Source organism: Accipiter gentilis, chromosome 22, assembly GCF_929443795.1.
Source record: "Accipiter gentilis chromosome 22, bAccGen1.1, whole genome shotgun sequence".
Lineage (NCBI taxonomy): Eukaryota > Metazoa > Chordata > Aves > Accipitriformes > Accipitridae > Astur > Astur gentilis.
Window position 1 is genome coordinate 2,128,234 of NC_064901.1, and position 21,481 is coordinate 2,149,714.

The following is a 21,481-nucleotide window of genomic DNA, read 5'->3' on the forward strand; positions in this document are numbered from 1 at the left end:
AGCGAGGCGCGGCGGGGCGCGGCGCGTGCGCAGCTGCCGCCGCCACCGCCCCTTCCCCCGCGGCCTGGCTGCTGAGAAGACGACGGAGGCGGCAAGATGGCGCTCACCAGGTGGGTCTGGCTGGCCCCGTCCCCCCACCCTGGTTGGGGTGTCTGCTCTCCTCGGCCTGCCTGCGGCTTCCCAGCCGCTGTGCGAGGCTCCGGCCGCTGAGGGCGGCCACGCTCCGGGAGCGCGCTGCGGCGCCGCGGCCTCTCCTGGGCAGTGGGCCCGCCGGCCGGTGAGGAGGCCGGGCCGCGGCCGGAGGGCGGGCGGGCCGCGGCCGGAGGGCGGGCGGTGAGGGCCGGGCCGGGGCTGGGGGAGCTGCCCTGCCCTGCTTTGTCCTGCCTTGGTGGAAGGGGGTGTTCGGCAGTGCCCCGGGTTCAGGGCTCTGCGTCTTTCGCGTGTTTTCTGTGGGAAGAAGGCGCTCCGCCGCCGCCGCTGGAGGTGATCGGATCCGTGGGAGTTTCGTTGAGGTCTCCTTACCGTGAGCGACGGCGAGAGAGATCTTTGTTGTAAGCTACTGCCTCTCTCGCAAGGCTCAGGAGTGCAGCTTCAGTGGCTGCCCTGGAATGCGGGCTTTCTCGGAGACGGAAGCTTCCGTAATAAACACGTAAAAGGGCTCCGTAGCCTGGACGAGCTGAAAAATGGGAAGTCAAGAAATTGAGGTTTGACTTCTTGGCTTTGGCCAGGAGGTATCTGGCGTTAAGGAAGGAGGTGGCAGGCAGATATCTTTCTAGGCGTTTGTTTTGGGAGTCGTTGGGACCTAGGGATGTATTTTCTTTTCTGCTCCGTAGTGGTGGGAAGAGTATGCAGTGGTATGTGACGTTCCTGCTGGAAAATGGGTATTGTCACGCTCCTGTTCAAACATGATGTGAATATGCATGAATTTGGTATCAGGTTTTATAGGAATCTGCCAGAATGCTGGCAGACCACACGTTGCTTTTGCCGCTATTATCTCAGAACTTACTGCCCTCAGGTTTATGAGTGCAATACTCAAGTTTCATAAACTGTTTTTTAATCTGTATAGAGTGATTGTAGAGAAAGTAATAATTTAGTAGTAGACTCAAGCATAGTTGAGTGTCACTGAGTGAAGTTATCAGAATTAACTTTTGATGTCTTTCTTTTTTTGGTGTCTGTCTATGGATGTGCAGTTTTTTACCAGCTCCAACCCAGCTGTCTCAAGACCAGCTAGAACTAGAAGAAAGAGCAAGAGCTCAAAGATCTAGGCAGACTGCTCTAGTCTCGTCACGAAGGGAACCTCCCCCATACGGTTACCGGAAAGGATGGATACCACGGGTGCTAGAGGTAGATATTTAAACTCACACTGTAGTAGTGTGTCTGCTAATGGGGAAAAAAAGTACATTTTCTGGAGTAGAAATAAACTCTGAGCATTTTGAGTGTAGCTCAGAATTGTGCAAAGCCTTACCACATGAAGCATTTCCATGCAAACCCCTTGGGGGAAGTTGTTCTAATTCATCAGATTGCTTAAGACATTCGGTGGTAAACAGGACGTTATAAGGATTCTTCCCTTCAGAGGTTGTTGTGTTGTAATATGGAAATAGGTCTATGGTCCTTCCAGTTTACAATCTGTGAATGCAAGGATCCTCTGAGAAAGACATCTGTATTGTTCCTCTGTCGTTGTTTGTTAAATACACGTTCCAAATTATAGCTGGAATAAGTGAACGTGTGTGTATCAGAGAAGAGAATGTTTATGTGTATTTTGTTCATAGTGTAATGAAAGATAGCTGCTCTTGGGGGAGAAAATTGTTAGAGTTGGAAGGAAATGTAAAAATTTGTCAGATATTCATTGTCTAAGGATGTTACTGGCAAAAGGGTTTTGGACAACATTGTATATATTTAGCTGTAATCCTTGCCAGTTTAACATAATTTCAACTGGAAATATTAAAAGGTAGAAGGGAAAATACAGATGTATAGCTCTGATTACAAAACTGTTCTAGTACAGTTTCTCGCTGTGAGCCACAAAACTTTGCAGATTTTGAAATGGTACTTGACAATAACATCTGAGACCTGCTCTGATGAGTCACAAGCCAGTGTGCTTGGGATAAGGCATGCTGTTGAGGTTTTGGTACAGTATTTCATGTATGATCCTGCATTGTTTCCAAATACCATAATTTCATGAGCTAGTAACAGCCTTGCCCTCGTTTATGTTTGAGTCCCATTTGTTTAAAGGTCAATCCAACACTGTACTGTGGTGATTCATTAGTGCTAGATATGTAGGTTCAGCATTTACTAAAGGATAGGATGTTAAAAATTTACCTTTGTTATGCCCACTGTAGGCCTTCCCTACACTGTTGACTACTAAAGTTAGTATTTTAGAGCTTATTCTTTCTAAACATTAGTAAAAGATCTTAAGAAGTCAGGTGATGAAGATTTTCAAAGAGTTTCCAGCATCACTGGGCCGCAAAGTGATGCACATCTCAAAAAGTCTGTTAAGGACTCCTGCCTCATAAACAAATGCAAATTCTTCAAGAGCGGTGTTTCCAAAGCATAACCTTTTTCCAGTGATCCTGGAATGCCATTATTGGAAAAAAACAAAATCTGTTCTTAATAGATCAAGGGTTATGCAGAAAATTTTGAGGAATGACTGACTTTTGTTTTGCCTAATACTTTGATTCTGTAACAAACTGTTGAATGTGGGACATGCAGGGGAAGACTTTGATTAACTGAAGCTGTATTTCAGTGAGCACTTAAAGATGGCATAAGCATGTTCTTCTTTGGAGGGAAGTGTTCTGCTCATTCATTCCAGCCTCAGTCCATGCTCTCTGTTGCAGTGGTGTTAACTATTTGGTCACATGGTGAGCATGGAGGGAGATCAATCTACCCAAGACACCCATTTTTCTTCTTTGATCTGGTTCGTTAATCACACTCTGCATAAACAGTACCTTTGCAACAGAAGCAGTGGGAGATGTTCATGCTGCTTTAAGCAAATGCTTACTCTGAATTATTGTGTTTGAAACTGTAGCCTGAAGTTGGTTTATGAATAGTGCCAATTCTGTGTGCATCCTCAGTGTTGCTGAGTTAGGATGCTCTGCTTTAAGAGGTCTTTTGGTTATCTGTTCATTAAATGCTTTTACAGCAACATGTTGAATGAGAGAAGAAGTAAACTTTAAGAATATTGGGCTGTTGTGTGCTGGCCCAGTTTGCAATGTATTCACATATCGGAGTAAGGAAACAGGATAGTTTGGCATTTGTGCCATTGTAAAGCTATGAGCTACAGGCTTTGGAAGGAATGGAAAGTTTCTTTAACAATTTGACTTCATTATGGTGTGAAAAGCAACAAATAACCAGTAGAAATTTTCATGCAAAAAATGCTGCTCTTGTAATTTTAGTATTTCCACAGTCGCTTTATTGCAGAAGGTAAACTTTTGAAGTTCTAATTAATAACTCACATGTGAATTAAATACTTAGTCACGTTTGTCTGCAGCATAGTAGTGCCTGCACATTCTAGTTAGTGATATGGGCTCTTGCTCTCTGCAGGGAATAATTACTGCAAGATGTCTGTGCAATTCAGTGTCTTTTAATAAGTGTAAGTTCTATAGTCCATGCTTTATTAACAGCTAAAATAATAATGTTACTACAGCATTCTGGCAATATTTCATTTTGTTAAAAGCAATCCTTTCATTCATTCCATTTCCTACCTATGCAAGTGTTGTACCATGTTTTTGTCTTCAAGTCATTCACTGCTTTTTCTTTTGTGTAGGATTTTGGCGATGGGGGTGCTTTCCCAGAAATTCATGTGGCCCAATATCCATTGGATATGGGCCGAAAGAAGAAAATGTCCAATGCTTTGGCTGTTCAGGTGGATGCAGAAGGAAAAATAAAATATGATGCAATTGCTCGACAAGGACAATCAAAGGACAAGGTAGTATTTCTTCAAATATGTAGACTGGCATGTATACCTTGAAAAGTTGTATGTACACATTGTATAAACTCATTGGTCTGGCATTAATTAGCCAGGTGGATTGTGTCCCATTTTCTTAAGTTTTAAGACCTGAGATAGTGTCAGACAGACATAAGCATTTTGACTGGGATCACTGTGTGATCTTCTCTGTTATGTAATTAAAAGGTGAGGTGAAAATGGTGAATATCTCTACACAAAACTTGCTTGATAGCTTAGCAGCTTTTGTTAGAGAGCTTTCTAATGAAGGCAAGAAACTGCAAACAGGCCTGATCACAGGCAGCCTCGTTTCAGTGTGTAGAGAGGGGGAGAGGGGAAGAAAAAACACAGTTCAGCTTTCAGAATAGTACACCTTGTGTCTCATTAATTTAACGTTTCACTCTTCTGGCAGTTTTGCATGGGTTTGGATGCTTTTTTTTTTTCTTAATTGCAGCAGAAGGTATTGCCAGTGGTTATACTCCAAAATTTTTGTGTTAAGTTTGGTGATGGCAAGATTCTCATCAAGCTTAAGAGGAACTACCTTCAATTTCCTGTATACAGTAGCCTTTCTAAAAACAAAGAGATGACACTTTATCTTGAAGTCCTAACTACTATTGAGGGGACCAGGTACTTGGGTCTCCTAAGCAAGTATCTTGTGTAAAGAATAGGGTAACCCAACGAAAATCTAAAAAGAGGGTTAACTACAAAAGGTGTTTTGGTTAACGGATATAATAGTTGTTTTCAAAATAATTTGACATCTCCTGCTTTAATTTAAGATACCTTGAAAAGCTTATGGGTATGTAATATGCCCTATGCCTTACTGCAAATGAGGAAGGGGGAAACCTATCTAATCATAAAAGCAAAAGGTGAACTTCACCTCTCAAACAAAAAAATAGGGTGAGCTTTCTAGGAATATGTAGGGAAATCTTTCTTTTTAACAGCTAATTTTTTGTTGTTGTTTTAAATTGATCCTACAGTTGCCAAAGTTGCAGAAAGATAATGCCAACAGGATTTTATGTTCAACTAATACTCTGTTGTTGAGTGTCAGAAAAGTGTCACATCTTGTATATCCTTATCCTGTGCATCAGAAGTTACTCCAGTACCTTTGAAAAAAAAATTAGTTCAAATCAGACTCTATGCTGTCATGTGGTAGAAGGTAGTCAGACTAAACAGAAACAACAGCAGTTGCCGTATTTGTATTGAGGGGACTTTCACTGGGGCTCCATCAGACTTTATGTAGTGTCTTGAATTATTTGTCCAGAGGAAGGTGCTAAAATATTAACTACACTTACAAAATTTTGTGACTAAATATTTGATACTTGATACTACATAGAAATTTGACTTATCCCAAAGCATAAAAAATTATTTGGAGCAGATAAGTATGCAAGAAGTAATAATCATACTGATTTTGGGGAAGCTGTAGGGCAAATAAGAAGCAAAAAAGAAAAACTGGTGTAGTTAAGCCCTCATTTTTACAACTTGTCAAATATATCTTTACCTACTTGTGGGATCAGATTTAACTTGTGTATAATAGAACTGTGCAGATTGGGATCTAAGTATATTTGAAAAAGATCTAGAAATTATAGGCTTTAGGCAGAAATGACTAATCTTTCGCCATGTCTTGTTTGGTTCAGAGTTAGGAAAATATTTGGAACAGGTAAAGTTAAATCTAAGCTGTTAACATTTTTCATATTTGATTCATGAAGACCTGTACCAGCATTTGTTAATTTTCCATGTGGCATCTGTAGTGAAGCAGTAATATTCTCATTTTGTAGCCATACTTACCAGGATGGGAGAGATGCATGGCTTTTCCAAAACTGGGCTCTGTAGAACTGGAATTAGGGTTTCCTAACCCTAAGCTCTGCCTTCTGGGCCAGCTTGATTCTGATTGCATCCAGCTGGATGTGAATGCTGAGACTAAAGATTAAGTATTGTGATTCAAGGGAGAGTAAAACTGGGGGAAAATTAGGTATTTGAAACAATTTCACTGGAAGTAGCTGAACTACTATTGCTTCATTTGTTGTGCAGGAGAAAGGAAAGTATTGGCAGAGATGTTATAGGGAGCAGATCTTCAGTGATCTGTGTTGAGTTGAATAATGTGAAATATTTTCTATAAGAGAGAACTTCTGGTAGTACAGTGTCAGTAGGATTACATACAGAAAGTTTCATTATCCTGAGAGTGGCAGTTGTAATTCAAATATTTCTTCAATCTTAATACTTAGAGCTAAGAGAAACAGATACTTAGCAGCCTGCCAGAAATGAGATGGAGTTTCTGATTGTATTCTATGAGCTGCTTGTTTGGTCTGAGTTAAGCAAATTTTGCTTTTGCTATAGCTTATGGATTTTTTTGAAGTTGAATTTAGTATTCTGCTTTCTTGTAGAAGCAGCAGTTCCATCACCTGAACCCTATATCTAGATGGCTTGTCAGCAGTTTCTGCTATTGTATTGGTTCATCTCTCTTGCATCTGTTTCCTTACATATTTAAAAAATAGTTTCTTCAGATAATTTTCCTTGAAAAATGCTGACATAAATGAGATAGTCTGACAAGCCTCCTGTTTGGGGCTGGCAGAAAGTCTGCTAGATATGAAATGCTGGATAATGTTGACAAACCTGGACGCATGACCTTACAGATTAGAGGATGGAGTTCCGTCTGGTTGTCCAGATGAAAAATTTCCAGCATTGGCTGTGTGGTTAGCTCTTGTGCTGCTATAGACTCTTTGAATACTTTCTCTACTCACATTACTAAAAGCCAGGCTAAAATAATGCATCATATTTTGGTGAGACTGATGCTCTGCCCCATATTAGGAAAATAAGGATGTGTAATTGCTTCCTGTGTTTTTATTAAGACAAGAGAGAGAGTGAAATCAAGGAATGGAACTATTAGGTCCCTTGTTTTTTTCTGGCAAGGATGACTTTCTGTGCAGGAGTTGGATTTCTTCATGGGGGCCCGAGGCTGTGGCTTAGATGTTAAAGGAGAAAAAAAGAACCACAAATCTTACCTACAGTTTTTTGTCAAGATTTTGAATTCAGTTGAAACATTTACAAGAGTTCCATTGTTGAAGGAACAGCAGTGGAACAGGTCAAGAGAACATGAATCGAAAGTGTTCTTTACTCATAATGTATTTGCCTTGTGGTAGAGCTTGGTTTGAGAGCTTATCACCAATTTTTTCTCTGATGTGTGTGCCAGGCTAACAACCAGGTAATTGTAACGCCTTCTAAAATGTTATATGCTTCATATGGAGTAACCATTCTTTGACAAGGAAGCAATTCATTCTGCAATGCTTGATAGTAACTTCTTGATTTACATATAGGATTGATGAGCGCTGTACAAAGCTGCTTTGGATATAGAGAATAAAATATGTTGATGGGAGGGATTTGTGTCTTAAAAATGAAGAAATTTCTGTCATGTCTTGTGTTTATCGGATGTCTTGTGAAACTCTGAATGTGACTGATGTCTAAATCCTACCATGAGCTACAGTATCTTAAACAACTAGTTAGGTAAGATTGTTTTCTTTCTGATGGCAGTGGCATGCAGATTCTAATTGCTGCCAGTTAAGGCTGCCCCAACCAGCCAGGGAATCATATAGCTGTACCAAAAACTGAGCATTTTGTTTCTGCCTAGAAGGAGATTCTGCTTTTTGGTAGCCATCAAAATGAAATAACTGAAAAATAGGCTGATGCTTCCTTTAAAATGTCATGGGTGAAAAATGGTGGTGGATGGGCATACTACAATATCAAACAATCTGAGTCTCCTCTTTATCTTAGATTAATAAAATGTCTCAACATTACTTTTAAAACAAGGTAAATAGCTAGAAGAACGACAGAGTGCAACATCTTTATGTGCCTGTCTATATCACCTCAAAAAAGGACTCCAGTAAGAACATGCAAGTGTATCAAGTTTTTGAGACAAAAATTTTTGTATTTTCAGACTAGTTTAATCTGTTAACGGATTTCTTGCATATTAATGCAGCTTGCCATTTGCATGCAATACTTTAGGGTTTAAATAGTTCACGTAGTTAATTTGTACCTCAGCGTAGTGTAGTTTTTAGAGCACCTCTTGGACTTTTTTTATTTTCTTTTTTGTCTTCTGGGATATTCTGAGCTCTTTCAGCATACCTTGTTCTTCATGCAGCAAGACGCTTGGACTTAATTACCTTAGAGGAACACTGCTCTTCAGATATCCTTCATTCAGCATCTGAGAAGCTAGGATATTATTGATACTAATTCAAAGGATTAAAATTTTAGGAGCGAAGGCTGAGAAGCAGTAAATGGCTCTTGTGTGACAAATTAATGCTGAGGCTAAAGGTCAATTTCACAGTTGGACGTGCACTTCATAATGAACTTGAAATAATAGTTGTAATGACTTTTAACCCTTTGAACTAAGACTTTCTGATGTTATTTTTTGGACAGATGTGAAGCATTAATGCAATACAATAAATTTTTCCCTGTAGCCATTTAATAGTGTTCTTTCCCTATATTTAAAATTGGGGCTTAAAGCTACTGAGAGCTGCTGCCTGTTGTACAAAGACTGAAATACCTATGTAAGGGAAAGTGTCAAGAACAGATTTCTCAAGCATTTGTTTTTTCAAGGAAATGGCAAGTTCAATGAAACAGAAACATCTAGATGCTGAAAAAGACTTGTATCAAATTATTAAGTAAACCTTGAAAACAGAGGTACAGATGTGGAATTTTTGGTTTTTTTTTTGGTCTGTCTTGGGGACCCTGAAAAAGGGAAAGAGTAGGAAAGGGAAGCAGGAAACTAGTGTCCGATCCCAGCTCTCAGAGTGATTTACATAATTATATTTAATGAAATTGCTTCTTTTCTTTGATTATTCCATCTGTAAAATGGGGTCCAGAGTATATTCTTTTTCCGTGGGAGTCATTGGAGAAGATGTAATTGTAATACATTTAGAGTTCTATACAAGTTTTCATTAGTGCCTAAAGTATAATCTAGGCCTGAAACATTTCCTTTGATACATGTACATTTATTCCTGTTTGCTAGCACTAATAAAATGTAATGTCTTCCAGGTTATTTACAGTAAATACACAGATCTTGTGCCAAAAGAGGTCATGAATGTGGATGATCCTGAACTGCAAAGACCAGACGAGGAAGCAATTAGAGAGGTATTACATGCACTGATGTGCCTAGTTATCAGTGGTATATTGTATGTCTTGCATATATGATGAGATGCATATTGTGGTATTTTTGTCTTCAGATAACGGAGAAGACGAGAGCAGCCTTGGAGAAATCGGTCTCCCAAAAAGTTGCAGCAGCCATGCCGGTTCGAGCAGCTGACAAACTAGCTCCTGCACAGTACATTCGGTATGTAGTGCTGGTGTGTGTGTAAGATGTCGTGTTATGTATATACATATATATATATACACATATATACGTAATTGATGTATTTTGAATTAACCCACTAGTGATAAACTAGTTTGAAGTGTGTTGAAATATGTCTTAACATGTCATGAGTTGTGGCACTTTGTGGAGGGGTTATTGTTTTAGCAACAAAATACAGATGATGTTGGGGAGCACTATTAATGATGCCACTATTAATGATGCTGCCTTAAAAAACGGAGTCTTTACTGGAAGTTTCAAGCCAATACAAGGCATGTAACAAAGTTCTTCCCTCATATAAAATGAGCAACTGGAAAGAATTGGAATTACTAGGAGGCTGATACTCATTTATGATGATTTTCTGCTGTGAACACAGGAAAATTCCATAGCAGGGTTGGACTTGGCTTGAGGTAAATTCTGAAAAAAGTATGTGAAGAGGTTCTTAATAACCAGTAAGTAGTCGCAAGGGATTCACAGACGTAGGTAAAGAGTATTGTGTCATGCTGTGTGTACTCTATTAGTTTGTTTCCTCTACTTCAGAATCTAGGTTGAAACAGGAGAATGTAGCCCTGGGAAGATACATTCTGTCTGGTAATTGATTCTCTGCATTCAGTCCAGTATCCTCTGTCCAGTTACCTGCTCCGGGCATTCACAGCAGAAGTGTCTTAAATTGGTGTGGATAAAATGAAAATGCAGCTAGAGCAGCAAACTGACTGAAAACGGAGGTGGGCAAGGAATATCTAGCTGTGTGCAGAGAACAGAGTGCTTTGTTTTACTCAGGTATACACCATCTCAGCAAGGCGTCGCCTTCAACTCTGGAGCAAAACAGAGAGTTATTCGGATGGTGGAAATGCAGAAGGACCCTATGGAGCCTCCAAGATTCAAGTAAATATTCAAAATCTGTTCACAGCAAATAGAAGATTCTGGAGTGTATTTCCGTATAGTATATTGATTGTAATTGTTTTCCTAATTGTTCAGAATTAACAAGAAGATTCCGCGTGGACCACCTTCTCCTCCAGCACCTGTAATGCACTCTCCTAGTAGAAAGGTATGAAATGTCATAGCTGTTATCAGTTTTGAATTCTAGATGGGTTCACAAATTCTATTTTGTTCTAGTTCATTTCTGTGCACCTTCTCCTTACTGTTCTTTTGATGTGATGTTAAGTGATAAACTTGGTGCCCAATGCAGGGTTTTTGGTTTTTTGTTTGGGCAGTTCTGAAACTAGCTCTCTTCCTATGTACCTTGTCAAAGGTTGAGTAGATTTCTCATGTATTTTATGCAGGGCTGCATTACTGGAGTTGTTCATGGCATAGATGAGTGGGCTGAGCCTTTAGCCTTGGTACACTGATGCTGCTTTTAGACAACACTATTAGGCTAATCCTTAACAACACTAACTTGTGTTATTAAGGATTAGCTCCTTCCGAGAGATAAGCGTAGTGGTGGTTCATCAGTTTCCTACACCTTGAACTGCTATTAAATGTGCATATGTTAACAAGCTGGCTGTGAGTTCCGGCCTGTGTGACAAAAGTTTAAGAGGATGGCTGAAAAGCTATCATTAGTTTATTCAATGTTGGCAAAGGTACAGTGCAGAAATGAACATCTTATTGCTGCTAAGAAGAGTTGGGGTTTTGTAGCAGTGTCCTGAACTTTGTACTCTAATTTATAAGTAGTTTCATAGCTGCCTTTGAGAAAGAAAACAGTATTTCCTTTTGCTATAAATCTAAAGATGACTTTGCTGCTTCTTTTACATCAGATGACTGTGAAAGAGCAGCAAGAGTGGAAAATTCCTCCGTGCATTTCAAACTGGAAAAATGCAAAGGTAATTAAGTTGTCATAAATCTATCTTTCTAATGTTGCACACTGCTGGGAGACTTCTGTGAATGAATAAGCTTGAATAATACTGGTTTTAAACCTCTAGAGTTAGGTAAACTAGGCTAGGCTGGGCTGCTTCCAGCATGGAGAACACATGATTGTACAACTCAGTTTTTCTCTCTTTGGCATATAAGGGTTGTCAGATTGACAGGAGTATAGAACTGAGAGAGAATATGTTACTTCATGGCAGAGATCATGCATTTTGAAAGACAAAAAAGGCATTAGTTAAAATCCCCATAATAGTGCAGTATGTGGAGTCTGAAACCAGAGTCTCTGGAGCTCACAAAATAAAGCCGTCTAAACTGAAAAAGGGAAAGGTAATTCATAGAGAACCAAGTATGTTTCTTTTTAAATTTCTGGAAAGTTCTTGTTGCATTCTTTCACTGATTAGTTTTCATCACTTAGCTATTTTTATTCCTTGTTTGAGTAGGTATGTCCTGTCCCTTTGATTTTTATCAGTAAGTTTATGTTGAGAGAAAAGGGAGAATTTATGATTTGCTGCAGTAACTGGTCTAATCGTTCTCAAACTTACCAAGCAGTTGTTACGAGGCAGCCTCTTCAAATGGAGGAAGGAAAGGCTGCATGTTTGGATGCTATTTTTTAGTACCTCAACACAGCTGTATAACTGACACTGATGCTAATTAGTAGGTCAAATTTTACAGATGCTAAAACCAAAGCAAAAATTTTGTAGAGCTCGCTAAAGAATCTTAAAATATAATCTATAAATAATTTTAGGCTTCAGTTTTTGAAAGCAAAATTGGCATTTAGTGTCTCTTACTTTTGCTGGCAGCCTTCCCCCTTACTTTCTCATTTTGAATCAGCTAACCTCTTAACAGATGTGAAAACAGTTTAGGGAAAACCATTTTTAAGCTCTTAACACAAAGCAAAGAGTGGACCTTATCAGTCAAAAACTGTCATTCGTACTAAAATGTAACGTGAAGGGAAATTGTGATTTGGATTTGGGGGGAGTGTAGAATTGGAGCGAAGCTTTGTATTGCCTGGTATGAATTTGAAGTACATATAAAGGAGGTCCATTGAGGCATATTAATGATGGGCTGTGAGTTTTGTGGGTTTGTTTTCTTACACAATAAATAATGCTTGTTATTATACAAATAATGTTAGTTTCTGTGATTAACTGCCTCTGTTTCCACTGTAGGGTTACACCATTCCATTAGATAAGCGTCTGGCTGCAGATGGCAGAGGATTGCAGACTGTTCATATTAATGAGAACTTTGCCAAGCTTGCTGAGGCTCTCTATATAGCTGACAGAAAGGTCAGGTGTTTTTTTAAACTGTTTTATTCCATGTGGTTTTACCTTCTTTGTATGTTTATTTCCTTGGAAAAATCAACTCTGAATAGGCTATAGCTTCTGATTTATCCTGCTGCTTAGCTAACATAAGATGTAAGGTCTTATTCCCAGTGTCTTTGAATCAGTGGCTCAGTGTGGGTTAAATTACTGGAGGTCATGGATCTTGTTTCTCAGCTCTCACTGCTGTGGCTGTCTGGCTTTGAACTTCTTCTTTGTAGCTTATTCCTGCCCTGCTTACTGGATAGCTCCATGACAGAAGATCTGCTTGCATCCCAGGTGCTAGCTTTCTGTCTTTTTAACTATGTCTTATGTGTGCAGGCTCGTGAGGCAGTAGAGATGCGTGCCCAGGTGGAGAGGAAGATGGCTCAGAAAGAAAAGGAGAAACATGAGGAAAAGCTCCGAGAAATGGCTCAGAAAGCCAGGGAGAGAAGAGCAGGGATCAAAACCCATGTTGAAAAAGGTACATTTCTTTGTTATTAAGATGCTGTGGGGTTTTTTTTTACCACACCCTGAAGTATGGATTTGGAGAAGTAACATGAGAACTTATAATACCTAAATATCCACAGTAATTTTTAAGCATGATATCTGTTCTTCATGTCTTTACTTGATCAGCCAGTGAATTTGGTTAATTCACTGGCTGGCTTGATGGGATCTGGATTTGAACCTCACAGCAGTATGTCGGTGTATACAGATTTAGGGCATTGTTGAGAATTTCAGGGTTGTTAATGGATCAGTGCAAGTAATGGCTTTCATGGACTGTTCTAAACTATTTTTTTAGAAAAGGCTTGTTGCAGGTGAAGAGCAACTTTGTAAACAAAGAACTATAAGTTTTCAAAGATGGTAAATGCAGTATTCTGTCTCTTGCACTGTTATAACTGGTCTTGCAGAACTGTAGTTCTGTTGGCCACTAGGCCCAAAAACTGCTAACCTAATGAACTCATAACCCTTGTGATAAGTCTTATGTTTTGATTTAAATGACATTTCAAAGATCAAGAAGCTGAACTTACAGAGCAGTTACGATCCCTCTAAAGGGTGGAGGATATGGTCATATATAATGACAAGTCCTGGAGCTGGGATGGACTAACCTCTTCCCAACAGGCTGGGGAATGGCTGCCTGAAAAGCCACTCTTGAAAAGGCCCTGGGAGTCCTCTTGGACAATGTGCTAAATGTGAGCCAGCAGTGTGCCCTGGCAGCGATAATGCTAAGGGCATAGTAAGCTGCATCTGCAGGGGCATAACCAGTATGTCAAGGGAAGTAATCATTTCCTTTTACTGGTGACCTGTTAGACTGCATCTGGAATACTGTGTGCAGTTATGGGCTCTCAGGCACAAGGCAGACAATGATAAACTGGAGTGAGTTCAGTGGAGGGCTATCAAAATGGTCGGGGGCTAGAGTATCTGTCTATTCAGGAGATCCTGAGATAATGAAGCTTGTTCTGCCAGGAGAAGATGTGGCTTTGGGGGCACCTAATGGGAGCTTTCCCATATCTACAAGGAGATCATCAGAGCTTTTCACTGAGCTGCAGAGTGAAAAAATGAGACAGTGGTCAAAAGTTAAAGCAGGAGATTCCAGCTACATGTGAGGAGAAGAATTTTCACCAGGAGGACAAGCAGCAGTGGAACAGGTTGCACAGGGAGGCTGGCAATCTCTATCCTTGGAGGTTTTCCCCACCCGAGTGGGCAAAGCCCTGAGCAACCTCATTTGAATTCAGCACTGATCCTGCTTTCAGCAAGAGATTGAACTAGAGCCTCCCTTCTAACCTGAGTGATTCTGAGTCACAGAATGTTCTTAAAGGACTTGGATGTCTGCATATTTGAACAATATTTTTACACTTAAAAGTATGATATGATGATCTGTAAGTGTTTTAGGATATTAATTCCTAGATGGACAAATACTCTAAGCACTTGAAAGTTGAGAGGACATAGTTGTTGGATATGTCTGCTTTTCTTGTCAAGGACAGTTAATAGCATGTGGCATAAGAAAGCTGTGGTTTTCCACGTGTTTGTTTGAAGTGTAACATTTTAAATAGTGCTAAGGGTCACTTCTCTTCTGTAAAAGAATACTGAATTGAATCACTGTGCCGATGTTCTGTGGCATACTTAATTCAAACTTCAAATATTTGTCTATAATGAGCAATCTTGCATTTGTTCAGAGGATGGAGAAGCTAGAGAAAGAGATGAAATCAGACATGACCGGCGCAAAGAGAGACAACATGACAGAAATCTTTCCAGGGCAGCCCCTGACAAAAGGTAAGTCACAAAAGAAAGCTGTTTTATTCCTGTACTGGCACTGACTTCCCCCCTAGAGAAACTATTACACTAGGCTTCCTTTTGCTTGATGTGAGTGCCTGAATTTTACCTTGTGGAGATACTCACTAGTTTGAAGTACTGTTCACTCATTATGAATTAGTATTAAAGTGTCAGCATACTGCAGTACTCTCTTCTATTAGAATTTTACAGATGAATGGAGGAGGCAGAGTTGTTGGTTTGGGGTGGGGTGTTGTTTTTTTTTTTAGCAGAACTTCAGTATATTCAGATTTAATTGACATGCTGGCAGCCAAGGTTGAAACCTGGACCCTATCACTTCAGTAAGACCAGAGTATCATTAGCGGCTTTGTTTCTCAAAGCTGTTCATTTGAAGTAAGCTCAGATTGGTGAATGTAGGCTGAAGTATATTGTTTGCCCAAGCCAGTGAGATTTCTGTGCACAAATTATTTCTGGAGGCTTAAAATCTCTAATATCTTAAAATGAGATTGGCCTTCCCAGAATATAATTACACTGGTTCTTGCAAAAAATAAATATGACATTTTAGACCAAGTCAGCTTGATGTAAATTGCAGATAGCAGAAAGCAAATTTAAATGTCATGCCCAGCTGAATGTAACTTTCCCAAATGTTTCCTTTGCCAGGAGACAAATTTTAAATGTTACGTAGTAAGGAAGGGCAACAGTCAAAATCTGGCTCCTGAGGCAAATTGTTAGCAACCAATACAGGAACAGGTTGCAGTTAAGCATGTCAATAAATATGGTGTACAGAGCTAATAAAACTTAAAATTTTTAATTCAGGTCAAAGCTGCAGAGAAATGAGAACAGAGATATCAGTGAAGTTATTGCCCTAGGGGTACCCAACCCCAGGCCATCCAATGAAATCCAATATGACCAGAGGCTGTTCAACCAGAGCAAGGTAAAAATACCCTTCCACGGCTGTTGTAGCTTGCTATGAGAACGTGCTCATCCTTCCTTAGTGGGTATGGCTAGAATACTAAAGGGACCTTGTTCTCATAGTTGGTGTGGATACACTCTGAAAGAAAAATATCTACGTAACTGATTGGGAAACTATTGATCTCCTTTATCCGTAGCTGATGCAACAAAAATGGAACATGCTGAATGCATAACTGGATTAACGTGGTTTTGTTGTGCTTTTTCTCACTGGGGAGTGGGGAAAAAGAAGCTATTTTGCCTTCAAGCTGCAGTGACCTCATTTTCTTCTTTTGTACAAATGTAGTGACTGAATAAGGGGAATTTGCTCTGAGAGAACCAAGTAAATACTTTCTATTCCCATTATTGCTTATATTAAAATTCCTGAAGATATAAATAGTTCACAGCAACATTTATTTTCCCTGAACTTTATACTAATATTCAGAGAAGAAAAAGTAGATGAGGCTTCAGAAAATCCCTGAATAAACCTGCAGTTTGTCAATCATTCTTTTTCATGTCTCCAGTGAAAGACTTGCAGGGAGAGAGGAAAGCTGATGAATCAAAAGTGAACAAACAGGCACTTGTACTTTCACAGTTTACATAAGCTTCTGTGCGATTTGGATCAGTCAGCTTAAATCATGTTTTCCAGACATTCTGAATAATACAAATTTCTGTATGGTTTTACTTGGCTATTATAGACAGCTGTACTTGCAGGGCAGACTGCAATGATCCATTATTCTGAAATATGAATGGCCTGTAATCCTTCCTGTGGCTTTCTGGAAGAGCAGAAGTGGCCCTGACTGGGGCTTGTAATGATTGTGTCCTGTTCTTGGGACTTAATCCCAGACCCAAACCCACTCATATCCTAATGAAGTGCTTGAACTCATTTGAAATCAATAGTAAATCACAATACTATCTTTGTGCATCTGTGTGACACTATCAGCATATCTTGATGTTAAATTAACTGAAGTTTTGCAGTCTTGATGTTATAATGCTGCTGTTGTTTCTTCTTCACAGGGTATGGACAGTGGCTTTGCTGGAGGAGAAGATGAAATTTATAATGTTTACGATCAGCCCTGGAGAAGTGGCAAGGATATGGCTCAAAACATCTATAGGCCAAGTAAAAATGTAGATAAGGACATGTATGGTGATGATCTAGAGGCTCGAATAAAGACCAATAGGTAAGAAAATAAAGTTAAGAAGTACTTGTAATTAGTACTCTGAAGTTACAGTCAACTGAGTATCATGTCTTCTGCAGGTTTGTTCCTGACAAAGAGTTTTCTAACTCGGATCGCAACACCAGAGGGAGGGGCAGAGATGGACCAGTTCAATTTGAGGAGGATCCATTTGGTTTGGACAAGTTTCTGGAAGAGGCTAAGCAACATGGTGGTTCTAAACGGCCATCAGACAGCAGCCGCCCTAAAGAACATGAGCATGAGAGCAAAAAGAGGAGGAAGGACTGAGTGCCTCTGCTCCTTGAGAGGTAGAGAAATGGACTGCAAGCTTGAACTTTATGCAAAAGGCATTTTTAATATCAGAGGTGTATAGAGGGATGGCATTATAACACAGCAGTTCACAACTCTTGTCCTGTGGATATATATACACACCCTAATTCTTCTACATAGGACAGCTACCCTTGGAGAGTGGAGGAATGGGGACTGCTTTGAAACATTTCACAAGGGAATTGTTCTTTAGCAAGGGCTCTAACTTTGCTGATTCCCTGTTGCCCAGCATCTCAGGGTAAGAATGTAGCCCCTTCCTACAGCTTTAGTTTTTGTAGGTAGCTAAAGCTTTTACTTCATTTGTTAAAAGCTTTCCTGCTGTATATAATTACTGTCTTATGCTGAAATGGATGCTAGGGAGTTTATGATGCAGTGTTTCTTTAGTGTGGCTATACAGTTTATTTGAACAAGGAGGGGAAACAGCTGGATTCTGTTTTAAAACACATACTCATTCATAGTTTCTCAGTAATCTTTAATTTCTTTACATTTAGTGAAATAAAGCCGCCTTCCACCATTCACTCACTCCAATTCTTTCTTTGACTGCGTCTTCTCTGGGGCTCCTGTTTGATAGCAAGCTGAAAACAATAGAAATTATTCAAATTAGGCAAGAATGTTTGATTTTTCATTTCTGATCTTCTAAAACATTTATATAGAAAGTGGAAGATGGGTTTATAACCAGTTCACTTTCATGAGCCATAACCACACATGCTAAGCTTCTGATGGGAAAGTTGAATATAATTTGCACAGCAATTGCTAGTACTATCAGCAAAATGCATCTTAAAAGGTTTTGCTTTCAAGTAGAACTAATAGAAGGTAACTGTCTAAACCTAGCCTAGAACAAAGTGGGAGAAGTGCTCACGTATTTTGCTTCTAGAGAAGCTTGCATTTTTGAAGAAATGGAGAAAGCTAACTACTGCCTGCCTTCTGCTTTTTATTTCACTATAAAGAAGCCTCTTAGCTCTTACCCCTCTTGTGAAAGTATAGTCCTTGAAGTTTAGACAGTTAAGTGAATGTGGCTATCTTACAGCTTCAAGAATAAAAAGCAGCAAAATAACTTCCAGTAAATTGACACTAAATACTCATCTGGCTGGCTTGTCACAATTTAAGACTGAAGGCAACAAACCATTCCTTAATTTCTGCTTCCATTTTTGCACCACAGTAGTAACTCATAGGTCAGCTCTCCTTAGGAATAGGTACTGAAGTAACCACAACCAAAGAAGACTTCTGCAGTAGTATGAACTATGTCAAGCAAAATACTTCATCACAGTCACATACTGCATCCCTGAAGTCTCTTGCCCATTCATTTTACTCTTGCCATCTCCTAGCACTGAAGTCTCAAAATTAGAAACTAGTTGTCAGAAGGATAGTGAAGAATTCTTATTATTCAAAGACATGAATTGATCATGTGTGTTATACCAGCCTGCTTGCTGCTTATGGTTTCACTCTGTACTACTTGGTCTGAGTAGCTAGGTCAGCTGAAGCACATGTAAGTCTACAGGAAAATCCCCTTTGTAATTTGCCCCTATTTATTGAACACTCTAGATGGAAGTTTCTAATGATTTTGATGTGAGACCTCTTAATTTATTAATGGCTTTGGGCAGCTATTGACTCGCTGTGCTTTTATCCTTATTGGTCAACACCACTGCATACTAAATGTTTGGAGAGCGGTGGGATGGCCATTTCTTTGCTCTGTTTGCTACAGTGAAACTAGATGATAGAGTTGTCTAGCTCTATTGGCCAGTCAATGACAGGCACCTTTGTATGGGTACTAGACCAAAGATTTTTGACTGATGGTGTATGCTGTCTTTTGATACCATACACAAATGCACCAAGATTGCCAAAGTGTCATATTTTTTCCTTTACTTGACATTTAAAATGTTAGAGACAGCAAGTAAAAAAAAAAAGCTACACTAAAGCCAATTTAAAGTTATCTTGAACACATAAAAGCAGGCAGCTGACTTTTCCTGTACAAAATGATAGCTGAAGAAAAAAAAAAAACAGCTTTCACTGAAGTTCAAAGCTTAGCTTTACATTCTTTGTCATCCTCCCCCGCCACCCAACATCCAAATTAGATTTTGGAATCCACCTGCAGAAACCTGTATTACAAATAATAACTAGCTGCATGGCAGTTCCTGAACAATTTTACTGCATTCATGGTTCCTTAGCTTCGTATAGCAGAAGGTTTAGATCTCTGGTATGTGATCTCTGTGGTATCTATATGGTCTCAGACCCTAATGAGTCAAGTTGAGAGCGGGGAATAAACAAAAGTGTTAATGATTTAAAAAAAAAATTAAACACACATTAAGTGGCAAAATGCTTAATCACACTTGGAATGAGTATGGCAGTATTTTGATGTTACTGTGTCAAACCAAAGGCAGAATTAAAGAGCTCAACTCATTACATAACTTCTTTAAAGGAATTAGTGCATTACCTTGGCACCTTCAAGTATGTGGGAGTCCTTCTGAAACACATTCTGAACATCTTGTGGAGTCGAGAATTTAATCCAGCAATAACGTCTGTGAAAGCCTGTATCTTTGTCCTAGTTACCAGTTTAAAAAAAATCCAATTACTGCAGAAAATATTCACATAACAGATATTCGATTTTAGGGATTCAGAAATTATCAGAGAAATCGGCACACTTGCTGTTTCAGAAGCATTTTTCACACTTTAAGACATTTACTCTCGTTGACAGCATGCGAGGGCCTAGCAGAAGCTGTTCTGCATCCCCTTCTTTCAATTTGAGTCCGCCAATCATAAAAAAATTCAAGGTTTTAAGTTATGGTTGAAGACTGGTATAATGCATAGCCAGTTGTTTCAAACTGCAGTAGTTATCTACTATTAAGCCAGTCACAACAGAACTGACATTTAAATGGCTGCCTGATTTGAAAATAAGCCTGCCACAGTACTTGAAAAGCATTCAGCAAGATAAAGCAGCTGCTTAAGGTACTAAGAAAGCAGGCTACAATTCGAGATGACAAGCATTAACTGCACTGAAAAGAAAAAAAAAGTTATTTTTAAGAATAATTTGCCAGCTGGAAGAGACAGTTGTCAATAAAGAGGAGATAATGCAGAAAACCTAAGTCTACCAAAGTGCCTTTTATCCCAACTCTGATCCCCATCAGAGAGCTCACAACAGCTCTGCCACTCTGATCATCAGGCATGGCTGGCAGTACTTTGAAACAGCAGTGAAGTTCTCACCCACAATGTACTGTGGTCACACTACCCGGTTTCAGTATCCCAGTGATGTCTTAGTTAGATGTCTGATGCTGCTGGCAAATTTTTGTACCTCTGGCAGTTTTAAGCATTAATGAACACTCCTAAAATCATCACCAAATCAAAACATACACACATGCATCAGTTCAGCTTTACTCAGCAATGGAGGCAGGTTTATGGTAAGCTGCTAGCCTTCACAAAGAAGCAATGCACTCTGTTCTGGGCCTGAGGAACAGAGCATGGCAAATAAGACACCTAAGCTTCAGTGTTCAGAAATAAAAGACTGTTTCAAACTATCTTTCTCCATTTCCAAACTAGTCCTCAACTGATAGCTAACCCATCAGCTCACTAACTGACATTCACTACACACTGAGCTTAATTTAGCAGGCCATTACATCACATGGAGAAACACAAGCAGGCAGGAGAACCTCTACTCCTTCAGCAATGACCTGCAACTTACTCATAACAGAATGAGAAAGGCACACCTTTTTTTTTGACTGCTCACCTCTAAGAAACTGCACTAGACACTATTATCCCCAACCTACATGCTCAGAAGATAAATAACCTAAATGGCAGAGGCATGAACAGCTGACAGCTTGGGAGCATCCTGAAGAGGTTGCAGTTTTTGTGTTAGCCCTGCACTCTGGATGGGTATGAACCCACAGGAGGAAAACACTGTAGGTTCATACTAAAGCTCTTTCAAAGCCAATAGAAACCACTAAGCTTCAACGAGGCCTACAGCTCGCAGACAAGCGGCAGCACCCACTGGGAGCGGAGACTAAGGGTGGCGAGCACTGAAAAATCTGACTAGAGTACAGGAAGAGGCTTCCAGAAAGCAGGTCCGAGGGAGTGGGGGAGCCGGCTTCAGGGCAGGGCCCCAGCAACAGGACCAACCCTGCCAGGGCCCGGTGAGCACCAGCCAGCGGCTCTTCCCCCTTCTACCGAGCCGGCACGAACAGCGGGCTGGAGGATGAGCAGATACTCACAAACGGCAGCTGGCACCTCTGTACTGACCCGAACTGGGAGAAGTACTCCTTCAGCTCCTCTGTAGGAGAAACGCACACCTGGTTACACGGGCCGCGCGGCCGCAACCGCCCTGGCCCGGCCCCCACGG

At 40.0% G+C, this 21,481-nt stretch overlaps 2 protein-coding genes across 2 annotated transcripts in view; one reads left to right on the forward strand and one right to left on the reverse strand.

The window, feature by feature from the left end:
• Window positions 1-17,672, forward strand: SNW1 (SNW domain containing 1). Its single transcript, XM_049825610.1, has 14 exons — window positions 1-110; window positions 1,191-1,344; window positions 3,761-3,922; window positions 8,966-9,061; window positions 9,154-9,260; window positions 10,056-10,160; window positions 10,254-10,323; window positions 11,030-11,095; window positions 12,305-12,421; window positions 12,776-12,917; window positions 14,611-14,707; window positions 15,521-15,638; window positions 16,670-16,833; window positions 16,911-17,672. The coding sequence occupies exons 1-14, from the start codon at window positions 97-99 to the stop codon at window positions 17,113-17,115; spliced, it is 1,617 nt and encodes a 538-aa protein (XP_049681567.1). The 5' UTR covers window positions 1-96; the 3' UTR covers window positions 17,116-17,672.
• The window catches only part of SLIRP (SRA stem-loop interacting RNA binding protein), a 4,090-nt gene continuing 234 nt past the window's right edge, over window positions 17,626-21,481 (reverse strand). The window contains exons 2-4 of the mRNA XM_049825617.1: window positions 21,354-21,412; window positions 19,586-19,693; window positions 17,626-17,729 (exon numbers count right to left, since the gene is read on the reverse strand). Coding sequence (XP_049681574.1) covers window positions 17,670-17,729; window positions 19,586-19,693; window positions 21,354-21,412 — 227 coding nt within the window. The 3' untranslated portion in view covers window positions 17,626-17,669. The remainder of the gene's footprint in view (window positions 17,730-19,585; window positions 19,694-21,353; window positions 21,413-21,481) is intronic.